General features: G+C 50.7%; 1 protein-coding gene across 1 annotated transcript; it reads left to right on the top strand.

Annotated features, from left to right (window-relative positions):
- Positions 1 to 7,853: 7,853 nt before the first annotated feature.
- On the top strand, positions 7,854 to 14,088 carry CBX2 (chromobox 2). The gene is made up of 5 exons (XM_052658780.1): positions 7,854 to 7,925; positions 7,997 to 8,040; positions 9,095 to 9,160; positions 11,520 to 11,625; positions 12,784 to 14,088. Exons 1-5 carry the CDS (start codon positions 7,854 to 7,856, stop codon positions 14,086 to 14,088), a joined length of 1,593 nt encoding a protein of 530 aa, XP_052514740.1.
- The last annotated feature ends 550 nt before the right edge of the window (positions 14,089 to 14,638 follow it).

Raw genomic sequence — 14,638 nt, 5'->3', positions numbered from 1 at the left:
CAATGCCTCAAAAGACAGTGGCCACCACCGTCAGCACTGAGAGTTATTTGAAATGCTCTCGGAACCTGTGAGAACATGCCCCGCCAAAGGACATGGCCGTGCATTGCGATTAAATTAACAGCGTTTCAACGTGTTTTGTTTCTGCAGTCACCGTGGACACTTCTGCTGCAGGCCTGCATCCCTCTCACAGTCCAGCAAACAGAAAAACTCTGTTCTTTAAACAAATGCTACTATTTGGTGCAAGAGCTAAACATGGTGACAACTCACCATCTGTGAATCGGGATCTAGTTATATCAACAATACATCCAACTACGGAATATCATGGAGAGACTCAAAGGAGCCAGGTAGATCTATCCACTTGATGGGGCCTATAAACTTCAAGCCATACAGCTAAGAGGGGAGGAAAAAAAAAAAAAGCAGCGTGCAGAACAGCCTTAGTGCACTACCATCCGTGTGATCAAAAGAAACCAGTGGGACCCTGGGGCAAGAGGAAATGCTCCACACACCCTTGCTGGTTCAGGTGCCCCTGGAAGAAAACCTAGGAAGAGGTAGCATTTGTTGCTTCCAGAGTGAAGAATCATACTGCTGGGGACAGGAAGGGGAAAGGGAGCTTTTTCAGTATCTGTCTGAAATGGCAACCCACTCCAGTATTCCTGCCTGGAGAATCCCATGGACAGAGGATCCTGGCAGGCTATCTAGTCCAGAGGCTTGCAAAGAGTCAGACGTGACTAAGCATGCGCACACACACACTCTGAACCTTTTGGCAGCAGGGCACGTCTCACTCTCCTTGCTGAGTCGACAGCCATGAAGGTCCACAGTGGTGGAGGAACAGAGCTGGAGGCTGGGGACCTGGCGAGATGCTGCCCAGCAAAAGCAGGGGATCAGCCTTGGACACATCGAACTGGATATTCCCATCATCCTCTGGGCACGCCATGCTCACCTGCAATGTGGAATTTTCTTGGTGCATTCTGTTTTAACATTCCTAGTCTCCAAATGCAGTCCCTCTGATTATCATTGAGATTTTTGCCAACAAGAAGCAGGAAAATGGCTTTTTCAAAAAAGGTGTGTCCCGGGGACTTCCCATGGTGGTCCAATGGCTAAGACTCCAGGCTCCCCATGCAGGGGGCCCGGGTTCAATTCCTGGTCAGGGAAATAGGTCCCACATGCTGCAACTAAGACCCTGTGCAGTCAGGTAAATAAATAAACACTTTATCCTAAACATTTTTAAATAAAATGAAAACTGTGTGTCCTTTGAACTTATCTTCATAGTCTCTCACCAAAGCAACAGGATTAAAGACAGAAACATAAATCTCTTGTCTTGTGAGACCTGAGCAACATTTCTTTGTTTGGGTTCTTTTAGACAAGAAGTAACCCAGCTAAAGAAGGGAGTGAAATAGAGCATACATTTGATTCAGAGGGGGATTTGTAACCCAATTCTCAGATCCATCACTCCTGAAACCCCTGGGTTTATCAATGGTACCCAAAGGATGTGTAGAGGATGTTCATGATCACCTCCAGCATCCAGGGAGAACAATTAGCAACCTCATGATGTATATTTGTTTACCGCTTTGAATCTCCAAACTAATTACTGATTTTTAAGTAAGGGCTTCACACTAAATTTTAAAACTTTTACATGTAAGTTATTGTTAAATTTGTGAAAATAATGGATTTCACACTGGGAAACCGCACTCATAAAGTCTTTTTTACACGTGAACAATCCTGTACCAGGCAAAGATCTTGAAAAAAAAAAAAAGCAGATGTGGGACGCGCAACAGACGTGACTAATTTGTGTTTGAGTGCCACTGAAACCAGCTAAGCATTAAACACTTTCAGAAATGCCCTAAACGGACTTATACCTCCTGGAGTTGCTGAGAATGTGGGGACAAAAGCAACCCTATCTACCTGGGGTGGAAGTGTAAGTTAGTGCAGGCCCTTGGGGTACACTTTGACAATAGCCAACAAAAAACATGTAGACTCATTGTCCTTCAGTGCAGCATCTAGGCATGCCATCCCAGGGATGTGCTAGCATCTTGCACACGCAAAGATAGAGATGTTCAACCAGTCACAATGGCCATCCTCAAAAAGTCTACAAATAATAAATGCTGCAAAGGGTATGGAGAAAAGGGGACCCTCCTACACTGTTGGTGGCAATGTAAACTGGTGCAGCCACTTCAAACACTATGAAGTTTTATTAAAAAAACTAAAGATAGAGTTACCATATGATCCAGCAATCCCACTCCTAGAGAAAATCTCATATCCAGAGAAAACTCTAATTCAAAAAGATACACACACTCCAGGGTTCACAGCAGCACTATTTACAATACCAGGACATGGAAGCAACCTGAATGCCCATTGACAGATGAATGGATAAAGCAGATGTGATACATATACACAGTGGAATACTACTCAGCCATAAAAATGAATTAAATAATGCCATTTGCAGCAATATGCATGAACCTAGAGACTGTCATACTAAGCCAAGTCAAGTCACATAGAGAAAAATAAATATCATATGATATCACTTATATGGAAAATCTAAAAAGAAAATTATATAAACGAACTTATTTACAAAACAGAAAGAGACTCACAGACATAGAAAACAAACTTACGGTTACCAAAGGGGAAAGAGGAGGCAGGGATAAACTAGGAGTTTGAAATTAGCAGATACAAACTATTATATACAATATAGATAGGGGCTTCCATGGTGGTCCGGTAATTAAGAATCTGCCTTGCAATACAACAGACACTGGTTCCATCCCTGATCTGGGAAGATCCCACATGCCTCAGGGCACCCAAGCCTGTGTGCCACAGCTACTGAAGCCTGTGCTCCTCAACAACAGAAGTCACTGCAATAAGAAGCTCATGCACTTCAACTAGAGAGGAGCCCCCGCTCTCCGAAACTAGAGAAAACCCGTGCAGCAACAAAGACCCACCACAGCTACAAAATGTTTTTAAGAAATAAACAACAAGGTTCTACAGTATAGCACAGGGCACTATATTCAATACCTTGTAGTAAATTATAATGGAAAAGAATCTGAAAAAGAAAATATATACATACAGACACACACGCATAACTGAATCGCTTAGCTAGAAGCTGACACAACATTGAAAATCAATTGTACTTCAATTTCAAAAAATAAAGATGTTCTCACTGCACTAGTTGTAAGAAATTAGAATCATGCACTTATATGATTGCAGAATTAATAAATCACACTCTTTAAAAACAAAATCCACATACAACGGAGGTCTCTCACAGAGGGTTGCAGTCTGGTCTCCAAAGCACAATCATAAAGGAGTTGGTTAATTGCTGTTTCCTCCCTCCTACAACAGTGTTCCTTAACCTCCCCAGGCCCCAGGATCCAGGTGAGTCCAGTCTGTGCTCATGTTTAGGGGCCATGGAATAGATTAGGCAGCCTGGGGCGGGTCCCAGGTGCTTGAAAAGCTTCAGCCCTAAAAAAAAAAAAAAAAAAAAGCTTCAGCCCTGGAGGGCCTACTACGTGCCTGGCTGCCTCACCACTTCCAGATGTGGCCTGCCCGCCCCAACCAGGCATGTGTAGGAAATGGCAGGAATGGGCTTCATGGCCACATGACCTGAAGCAATTTAGGATTCCTTCTCCTGTAAAATCTGGGCTGGGACAGGCTGCCCTTTGTAAGAAGTGTTCTAAGCACTGTGAGCTGTAGTAGGCCTCTGGGGTCTCCAGGGTCAGGATCTCTGGGGGTGGGGCCCAAAGGTCAATATTTGCATTGTTTGCCCAGGGGATTCTTAGGCAAACTGAAAGCTTGAGAACTTCTGCAAGGGCCCTAACTGTGCTTATTTTAACTTGAGTTCTGATACATAAACACTGTGTGTCACGTACGTATAATATTTATCCACTGCATATACAGAGTCAGCATCACATAACACGGCTCGCCTGTAAGTTACTTCCGTCTTGCAAATGTGAGGGGACCTGGTTGGGGGACAATTCAAGGTCGTGCAATGTATTATATATATCCTGAGTTTCTCCCATGCAGACCATTGAGTGTGTATCTGGTATGGATGGTGTTACTCCTTTCAGTCAACTCTGATTACAGTAACGAGACAGTATTTCAAAACTGTTTTGTAAGACATTGATCTTGTTCAGCCAAGAGTGTCTGACTCTTTTGCAACCCCATGGACTGTAGCCCGCCAGGGTCCTCTGTGGGATTTCTCAGGCGAGAATAAGTGGGTTGCCACTTCCTTCCTTCAGTCCCAACCCAGGGATTGAACCTGCGTCTCTTGTGTCTCCTGCACTGGCAGGCAGGTTCTTTACCATAGACGGTTGATGGTTTAGTCACCAAGTTGCATCCTACTCTGGCAATCCCATGAACTGTAGCCTGCCAGGCTCCCATGTCCATGAGATTTCCCAGGCAAGAATACTGGAGTGGGTTGACATTTCCTTCTCCAGGGGATCTTCCTGACCCCGGAATTGAACCTAGGTCTCCTGCATTGCAGGCAGATGCTTTACTGACTAAGCCACCTGGGAATTCCTTTGTAAGACGTTGCCAGTGTTATTTAGTTTTAACTGCCAAAGCTGACAGATCAAGGGTACTTGCTTCACCTCAATTCCTGACTTTTCCATCAACTTGAGAATAATATTGTCACGTCCGTCATTCACTTCGTGCCTCAGTATCTTTGCTTGCAGATCCATAAGGGCAGCATGAAAATATAAGACTTTTCTTAGGGGTATTTCTGACATTAATTAGTTCATATTTTTCATTGCCACTGTCACTTGCATTAAAAAAAATGGCATTAAATGGAGTATGTATGTTTACCTATATGTCTGTATTGTTAAATCTTTTTTGTGTTTCAAACATTCTTAGACAGTAAAGCATAAATGGGAATGTAATAAGTTATTCATGTTCCAAGATTAAGTAAGTACATTACTTTCTTAGAAAATATGTTTATAGTCCTTGCATTCCTAAGGATGTATACTGCCCAATACTGAACCACTAACTGTTCTGTGCTGTGCTTAGTCACTCAGTCATGTCCAACTCTTTGCAACCCCATGGACTGTAGCCCATCAGGCTCCTCTGTCCATGGGGATTCTCCAGGCAAGAATACTACTAGAGTGGGTTGCCATGCCCTCCTCCAGAGGATCTTCCCAACCCAGGAATCGAACCCAGGTCTCCCGAATTGCAGGCAGATTCTTTACCATCTAAGCCACCAGGGAAGCCCTAACCACTAGCTTATGCATGGCTATTTAAATTTAATTTATTAAAAATAAAATAAAGGGACTTCCCTGGCAGTTCAGCAGTTAAGACACCACACTTTCAATGTAGTGGGCTCGGGTTCAAGCCCTGTTCATGGAACTAAGATCCCACGTGCCATGAGGTGCGGCATTAAAAAAAAAAAAAAAAATTAAAACATAATTCCTCAGCAGCACATTTCAGATGTTCACTAGCCACAGATGGCTGGTGACTAACACATTGAAGCGCACGAACATAAGGCATTTCCAACATTTCCATCCTCTCTGAAAGTTCTACTAGACAGCACTGTTACAGGCTCTATACTATATCCAGTCATGTCTAGATGACAGCAAATGCTGGGGAACCATTTGTTGAATGAACAAGAAAATAATTAGCTCTAATTTGTCTTAATAATTCTTAAATGTGACAGTCAAGACAGAATCAGCTTTAGCACAAACCCATGTTTTGACACAACTGGATTAGCTGGAATCATTCCTTGATTCTGCCAACTTCCACTTTTGTTTTTAAGGAACACTTTACAAATTTTGGATCATATCTCACCCTATTTATCTGAGAATTTAATTCTAGTCAAATCTGTCATATTTGTTTCTCCCAATAAATCACCTAAACATTATTTGACCCAAACTGGGTGGCCCCAGTTGGATAGACGATATATGTATTAAATCTTCCAGGAAATCGATTTTTTCTTTTTCCCCAGTGAGTTGGCATCAAATTCTAGACAAATTTATTTCTCAGAGGAAGAAAGAATTCTCTTACGTTTTCTTAAAAAAAAAAAAGAAAAAGCAAGTATCCCAGGATACCATATATCATCAAGAGGAAAGTGGAAACTTCCAGGGCAAAAAGCTCACACCCAAGATGAATTCTGCAAAGAAATTGAGTTGAAACTGATCCAGCTTTTCGTTGGATTACAATAAATACACCTTTGGTATCAGCCCCACAATTTACTGCCTGGCTCTAGAAGATGAGGATACAAAAAGAGCTAGAAATTGCTTTATCCCAGGAGTGCAGGTTTTACCCCAAAAGAGGGATTCCAGGCTGCAGCTCCTCCAAAGTAAGCAATCAAATCCCCCTCCAAGCAATCTTCTTCTTCCCCACCTCCTTTACAAACAATATCTGAGTTTGCAAATGTTACCCAAGTTCCCTACAGGATTATCAAAGGACTATAACCTATTTAACCAAATAAACTGAAGAACATGCCAAAAACTGAAAGATGGGCTCCTGCAGTTCCAAATTTTCTATAGTAGGCCTTTCCCATTAAAACAGCAACAATTTTCCTGCAGAATCTTTTATAAATATGGTTTTAATGATTAAAATTACAGACAGTCTACTGCAACAAGAAACGGCTTTTCGATTTGCTCAACACAGAGAGTACTTTGCAGCTGCGCCCAAGGGAAAAGCAAAACCAGAAAATGAATTTTGTGTTAAATTGTACTGTGAAAAAAGTTAGCACTAACGTATTACTATATTAACTTTAATAACGCTACCTTTATTACTCATTTGACTTGCTCTGATTCAACAGCTAAATGATTTAAGAGGAAAGTTACTCATGGAACACTGTTCTCAACAGCATAAAAGGGTCATTGCCGAAGATGACCCTACAGGACTCCCGGGCACCCCTAACTCTAAACGCGGTCCAGTCCTCTCTGCCGCATGCAACTGATCCAACAGATATCCACTGCCAAATCCTAGCGGACCCATTAATGACTTAGTCCTAGGTTAGAACCATCTCCTCAAATTTCGATCTCTTCCCCGCCACGTTCATTTTCTTAAAATTATGAAACAAAATATTTAAAAGGTGCAGTTGCTTTCCCGCTACGTGCGCCTTAAAACTTGGGGATTGGGTGCCACTCTTAACAAAGTAAGAAGGAAGAGCCGTTCGTTTTCAGCTGATTCATTTTCCTCTCTGCCTTTGGGGGGGAAAGTTGGGCTGCTCCGTTTTTGCTGCTCACTTCTTCCCCTCGTATTTTGTCTCCCATTCCTTCCCCACCCCCTTCCAGCCCGTTTCGCTCCCGCGCAAAATAGTCCGACCGCTCGAGACCAAGTTCAAACATGCGGAGGGCACCTGGGCCCTCCGCGCTCCAAGCAGCGCCCCTCGGGGGCAGGGGCAGGAAGCAGCCGCCTTCGCCGCATCCCAACTTCCCCCATTCGGGCCAGAACAATGGCTTTTTGCCCGGAAAACGAAGTTCGGCGGAGGCCGGGCGAGCTCCGCAGACCAAGCGGGACTTGGCCGGTGATCGCCAGGTCAGAAAAAGGGAGGCGCTTCCTTCTTCCTCGCTAGGGACCTGCGCCAGCTCGGTGGACCCCCACGCGCCACCCGTGCCCCCAGCCCAGCCAGACCAAGCGCGCGCGGGACCCCCGCCCCGGGCGCGAAGCCGAGCCCGCCGTGAACAATGCGCTCCCCGCCTCCTGGCACCGCCCCCACGCGCTCATTGGCCCGCTCCGGAACAGGGCGGCCCGCGGGGGCGGGTGGCGGGCTGGGGCGCGCGGGGTGCGGCGGCGGTGCGCGTGCGCGGGGCGGGCCTGCGCGGGGCGGGGGCGGTGCTTTGTGTGCGGCCGGCGGGGCGCGCGGCGGCTGTGGCTGTGCGGGGAGCGGCAGGCGCCGCGGTCGGGGCGGGGCGCGCGGCAGCATGGAGGAGCTGAGCAGCGTGGGCGAGCAGGTCTTCGCCGCCGAGTGCATCTTGAGCAAGCGGCTCCGCAAGGTGCGTGCGGCCCGGCCCGCGCCCGCCCGTGCCCGCCCACCCCGGCTCACGCGCCTCTTCTCTCCCTGCAGGGCAAGCTGGAGTACCTGGTCAAGTGGCGCGGCTGGTCCTCCAAGTGAGTCCCCAACAATGCGGTGCCCGTCTTCCCGCCCGCGCCACCTCGGTGTGTGGTGGGAGAGAGGCGTGGGTTCCTCGCCCGAGCCGTCGGGGGGCGTCCGCGCGCCCGGCGGGAAGTTTGCGGGGGGCTCCGTGGGCTCCTCGAGTTTGGCGGTTAGGGGACGCCCAGCGTGCGCGGGGTGCCCTTTGTTTACAAGCCCGCGGGGCGCGGGGCTGGGCGGCCTCCCCGGAAGCCCCTCCGGCCCAGCAGCTCCGCTCCGGGCTCCCGGGCCGCCTCTCCCCACGCCTGGCCCGCGCCCCTCCGGCGCCGCGCGTTCCTCCCGCGCCCATTTGTTGCATACGCCCCCGCCCGCCTCAGCCGTCCCCGCGAGACTCCAGCCCCCCTCCTCTAGTCCGTATTTTCCCCGGCTGTAACCTGAGCTTTCTATTCATGGATGTAGGGCTCTTTTTTTTTTCTCTTTCCCCTCTTAATGGAAGGGAGGGAACTTGGCATCCCGGAAGGGGCTCTATTTACAGGCGATTCGCGCAGACCCAGTTCCCCATTCTTCCCGGACCCCACTTTTCTTTCTTTGCTTTCTCCTCCGGGTTCCCCGGCCGGCGTTGGCCTGGATGCCAGGAGCATTGTTCTTAATATTTGGGCTGCGTTTCTGTGCCCCTAAGCGTCCCCCTCTCAGCATCCTGTAGGGAGCCTGCCCTTCCCTCCCTGGCTCCGGGCCAGGGTTTGGGGTCTTCCCTTTCTGCAACTTTCCATTTTATTGGGATTTGTTTTCTTCCTGTGGGAGGCTGTAGAGTCCTCCTGAGGCCGGGTGTTAATTGGGGGTGGAGCCAATGGTTTCCCTTTGAGTTTGAGGACATGGTGTTGGCTTCATAACTGAGTGTCCCAGGAGTTCATCCTGGACATGGGTGAGACCTTGGGGAACAATCCCCATACCTCGGTTGCCTGGCTGCCAGCAGGCATCAGGGAACAGTGGGGCAACCCCACTTGGGCTGGGTTTCGGAAGTGGTTGGTCACTGCCTCGAACTTAGAGATGTCCTGTTCTTTGCTTTTCCAGACACAACAGCTGGGAGCCAGAGGAAAATATCCTGGACCCGAGGCTGCTCTTGGCCTTCCAGAAGAAGTGAGAAAGTTAATCAACCTGTGGGAGGGGGAAGCCAGTTGAGGGGACCCTGGCCTGTCACATGGTCGTTCAGGGCAGTGCTGGCCCTCCAGAGTTCCTGGGCTTGGGCTGTAGTTTGAAGTCCCAGGTGAGTCGTCTTCCTCCCTTCCCTCAGAGGGCCAGCACTGTGTCCAGATCTTGGGAATCCCTGAGTAAGTGTTACTTTTGGTCTTTGTGACAGACTTGCCAAAATGAACCTTCTTGGACATCCTTTGTGAAAAGTTCTGGCTTCTCTTCTTGGTCTTTGCTGTTGACTAGTTTGCAAACAGCACTAATAAAAACCAGGATGGCAGGTTTGCCCTAAAATATGCAGACCTGGCCTCCCAGTCCTCATTCGTGGATTGAGCAAAAGAAGGCTCACAGAGGGAACAGGAACACATAGCAGAAAGTTACGCCTGCCATGGTGTGTCTGGACCAAGAGCAGCACGTTTATTTTTTTTCTGTGCTGCAAAACAGCTGGTCCCAAGTGAGCACCATGGGGGCCCCCTCACCAGTCTCAGGGGCTGAATTTGCTTCTGTAATTCAAGATGTCATATCTGTTTTTAGGTAGGAGACTTGGGTTAAGAGAAGCCTGTTTGAGATACAGGGGAAAGTGTGGTGAGTGGCTTGTGATGGCATAAGGTTCCAGGGAATTCCAGAGCAGGCTGGTGGGGGGTAAGGTGTGGGAATTGCCCTATTGGTTGTTGCTGTTTAGTCACTAAGTCGTGTCTGACTCTTTTGCGACCCCATGGACTATAGTCCACCAGGCTTCTCTGTCGATGGGATTTCCTAGGCAAGAATACTGGAGCAAGTTGCCATTTCCTTCTCCGGGGGATCTTTCTGACCCAGGAAGTGAATCCAAATCTCCTACATTAGCAGACAGATTCTTTACCACTGAGCCACCAGGGAAACCCCTTGCCCTGTTGGTAGAGGTTGATAAATTAAGTGCCCAAAAGCTTTCTCAGATGGGGTCAATCCAGCCAGCTGTTCTCTGTTGGTTCAACCTATGTCCACCATGTTTTTTGCTCGAGCAAGACGTTTTGGGTCCGCTCAGACGGGCCTTGGCAATGAGGGGAAAAGCAAGAGATTTCTGTCTGGGTTGAGAGAGAAGACAGTGAGCATATGCTTGCCTCGATACCTTTGGAAAACTTACCAGCAGGCTTGCTGCCTGCTATTTAATTCATAACTAAAGTGCTGAGGTCCCAAGGGGTGGGAGCTGGTACCTTTTCCTGTAAGTGTCCTGATTGTCCAGAGAGTGTGTGCCCTTTTCACTTTTACACACAGGCAGGAACTGAGGTTAGCAGATGTTACAGAGATAGATGCAAGAGTTTGAAAGAACCATGGGGTGCTCTGGTTTACATCACAGGGGAGGTAAAACTGGGAGGTGGGTGCTCTGCCTTGTTCTCTTCACCCCCAGAGATTCCCCTGGGATCTAAGAACTGGTGGTTATTTGTTTGGTGTGGGGATGTGGTCTTTGACTGTCAGGGGAAGTCCAGATTCTGGGCCCAAGGGTACAGGTTAATGTGTCAGCGGAGACCCATGAGTGCTCCTGTCCTTTTAGGAGACAGGCTGGGGCTGCTCTAAGAGATCACCTTATAGGCGCCGATGAGATGGTGTTTGCCCATTTTAATTACCGGGAAACTACTTCAGATAGAGCCTCTTCCCCTGGGGTAGCCTGGAATACATGCTTTGGGGTGGTGGGTGGGGGCTGCTCTTTTGGCCTCTGACCCCGAGTCATGGAGCTAGTTAACACTGTCCTGCCTTGAGTTCCAGCCACCACGCAGTCAGATGCCGCCAGTACTTCCATCAGAGCAGAGTCTAGGAAAGAAAAAGGAAACAGGGAAAGAAATATATACTGGGAGCACTGGCTCTGGGTAAGACTGTGGGGAAGATGACCCCTTGGTTACCCCGGTGCTCCCATGACTGAGATTTTATGCAGGAGGTAGAGAGGTGGAGAGTGGACGTCAGTGGTCCTCTCTTCCCTGGCCCTGGACTCTCTTGTTTGGACTGAGAAAGTTGGACCGCGTGACCGTGAAAGCTCCTTCTAGTGGCATTGTAGAATTTCTGCTGTACCATCTCCCTGCAGATGTGCACAAAGTTGTTTTAAGAGGAGTCAGAGAAAACTGGGAATAATTCTTTTCCCAGCTTTGCTTGAATTTCTTGACTTGTCATTACTGAAATGTAAATGAACTGGATCTGCACCTCTGCCTTGGATGTGTTCATTAACAGGGTATGTTTTTGCAGGGAAACTGGTGATAAGCTACCGGGGGGGATTTGAAACCATAGGGTTCCAGGCTAGCCGAAGGAAAAGTCTGTGACTCTGATTGCTGATTGTCTTCAGGGAACACGAGAAGGAGGTGCAGAACCGGAAGAGAGGCAAGCGGCCCAGGGGCAGGCCGAGGAAGCACACCGTGATGTCCTCCTGCAGCCGACACTCCAAGCTCAAGGTGGGTGGCTACTGCCCTGGATTTGGCAGCTTACCCCCAGGTGCTGGCTCTCTGCCGGCCCAGTGAGAAGTGGTGGCAGGAGGGTTGCGGGCTTGGGGGAAGGAGGCCAGCTGGCATCTCCACTCAAGTCTTTCCCTTGCTGAGAAGACTTGGCTCTACTTCCCCCTGGACTGCCACTCTGAGGCTCTGCCAGCAGGGGGCAACAGTGAACCTCAGTTCTCCACCTCCTGCCCTGTCCCTCTGGGGTGGCTGAGCACCACCCCTACCCCAGCTGGTTCCCTACTCTGGTGAGGTCCACTCTGTGCTACCTTCTCACCTCCAGTGGCTTACAAGGAACAAAAAACAGGACACGTGTATACATTAGGTACTCATAGGTGTGCCAAGTAGGCACACCTGCACACGTGCCTGGGCTCCATGGCACAGCTGCAAGATCAGATGTGTCTCTGATTTCTCTCTTGAAGGCACTGGCCTCCAGGCCTGAACGCACACATTGGCTTGAGAAGCAGCACCAAGGTGGGGAGCCGGCCAGGCAAGGAGACCCCAGACTCCCTGGGCTTGATTCCATCATCCCCAATTTGGGGCAGATGAGCTTTGTGGCCAAGAGCAGGTGTTGACTCAGTCTCCCTAAAGCACGCCTTTACACAGGGACCTGAGAACCAGGAAGGTGTTCCAAATTAGTGTTTGGGATGACACCCAGAGGATGTAGAGGGCAGTGGTTTGTTTTCCTATGTGCTGGAAGGGTCTGAAGGGATCATCTTTGGAAATGGAGAGATTGAAGCAAGATGTCCTGGTCGCAGAGCCTTTGCACACACTGCTTCACTCCACCCTGCTCCTCTGAGACACGTGAATCATGCTGTTCTGAATTTCCCTATGCCAGGTGTCTACCAAGGGCTGGGAGCTTCTCACAGGCCCCTGGAAAGCCCAGGGCCCAGTGTCAGCCTGCGAATGTTTCTGTCCATCACTCAGGCTTCTCTTTGTGAGCCACCTGTTTTTCTTTGTTCTCTTTCATTTCTAACTGCACTGCTTAAGACATCAGAACTAGACTGTGAGGCCGCTTCTCTGGTCTGGAAGCTGCAGAAGGGGCTGGCTCCAAGGTATCCAATGAATGCCCCTGGACACCAGGCTTTAGAAGTGACACCTCATCCTTTGTTGTTGCAGGAGTCTGATGTTCCTTCCAAATCCAAATCCAGCAGCTCTTCCTCTTCCTCCACATCCTCCTCTTCCTCCTCAGAGGAGGAGGAGGACAGCGACCTAGATGCCAAGAGGGGCCCACGGGGCCGCGAGACTCACCCAGTGCCTCAAAAGAAGGCCCAGATCCTGGTAGCCAAGCCCGAACTGAAGGACCCCATCCGGAAGAAGCGGGGCCGCAAGCCCCTGCCCCCGGAGCAGAAGGCGGCCCGGAGGCCCGTGAGCCTGGCCAAGGTGCTAAAGACAGCCCGGAAGGACCTGGGGGCACCCACAGGCAAGCTGCCCCCTCCACTCAGCGCCCCTGTGGCCGGCCTGGCGGCCCTGAAGGCCCATGCCAAGGAGGCTTGCAGTGGCCCCAGTGCCATGGCCACCCCGGAGAATTTGGCCAGCCTGATGAAGGGCATGGCCGGCAGCCCCAGCCGTGGGGGCATCAGCTGGCAGAGCTCCATCGTGCACTACATGAACCGAATGAGCCAGAGCCAGGCCCAGGCTGCCGGCAGACTGGCCCTCAGGGCCCCAGCGACCGGCAAGTGTAGCCTTGGGCTGGACCTCAAGATGAGGACGCAGAAGGGGGAGCTGGGGATAAGCCCCCCAGGAAGCAAAGTCCCAAAGGCCCCGAGTGGAGCTGTGGAGCAGAAAACGGGGAGCACAGGAGGGCCCCCGCACATCCACAGTGGCAACAAGGTCCTTGCTGGGTGCCTGGGCCCCCAGCCTGCACCCCCCCAGGAGCTAAGCCTTCAAGTCTTGGACTTACAGAGTGTCAAGAATGGCACACCAGCAGGGGGCATGGTCGCCCGCCACACCCCAGCCACCAAGGGCGTTCCTGCCACCAACCCAGCCACTGGGAAGGGTGCCGGGGGCAGCCCCACTGCAGGAAGTGGGACCGGCCTGCCCACCGATGTCAGCAAGGGTGAGAAGCTGGTCTCCAGGGCAGCCGCCATGCCCACCCCTGCAGGCAAGAGGGACTGTGGGAAGGGCAGCGCAGCCCCCGGGCAGGAGGGCCACCCGCCATCGGGAGATGCGCGGAAGACAGCCGCGCTCTCTGAGATGAGTACCGGTGAGGAGAACAGCAGCTCTGACTCGGACCCTGACTCAGCCTCCCTCCCCAGCGCCGGGCAGAACCTCTCCGTGTCCGTCCAGACTAGCCAGGACTGGAAACCCACCCGCAGCCTCATCGAGCACGTCTTCGTCACCGACGTCACTGCCAACCTCATCACCGTTACGGTGAAGGAGTCTCCCACCAGTGTGGGCTTCTTCAACCTGAGACATTACTGACGCCGCCCGGCTGCCCTGGCTCCCCTGCCCTCCTCTGGCCTCTGGCTTTGCTTTGATATGTGGCTTGCATCCCAGATCCTCTCCAGGGGCCGGTGGCCTCCTTCAGGGGCAGGCTTGGGTGGGAACTCCCCTGGGCCCAGCCTTCCCTGTGACTTTAGCAGGGGAGGCACCATGATGCCTTGCTGCCTGGTCTTTACCCTTATTCCTACCTCTGGGCCTTTGCATTGCTCCCCATTTGCCTCAGGAAGTCTCGGTGGCCGCCTGAGGCTCAGTGAAATGTTCCCAAGCGCATCCTGTGTTTCTTAAGCCCGACCACGTTCGCTATTTGAACTGCCTTTGTGGTCTGTGATGACAGCGGTGGTCGGCTTGCCTCCCCGTCTCCCCTGGGCACAGGTATGAAGAGGAAGGTTCTTCTCCAGGTCCAGCTTGGCTGTTCTCGCCAGTGGCTGGAAGAGAGGGTTGCTTAAGGCTGGGGGGAGTTAAGGCCTCGGGGGTGCCACTCCTGGGAAGACTCTGCTCAGGGTGTAGAAGGAGCGGGGAAGGGAGCATG

The sequence above is a fragment of the Budorcas taxicolor genome, chromosome 19 (genome assembly GCF_023091745.1).
Source record: "Budorcas taxicolor isolate Tak-1 chromosome 19, Takin1.1, whole genome shotgun sequence".
NCBI lineage: Eukaryota > Metazoa > Chordata > Mammalia > Artiodactyla > Bovidae > Budorcas > Budorcas taxicolor.
Note: the sequence above shows the minus strand (reverse complement) of the source record. Positions and strands in the feature narration are given on the sequence as shown.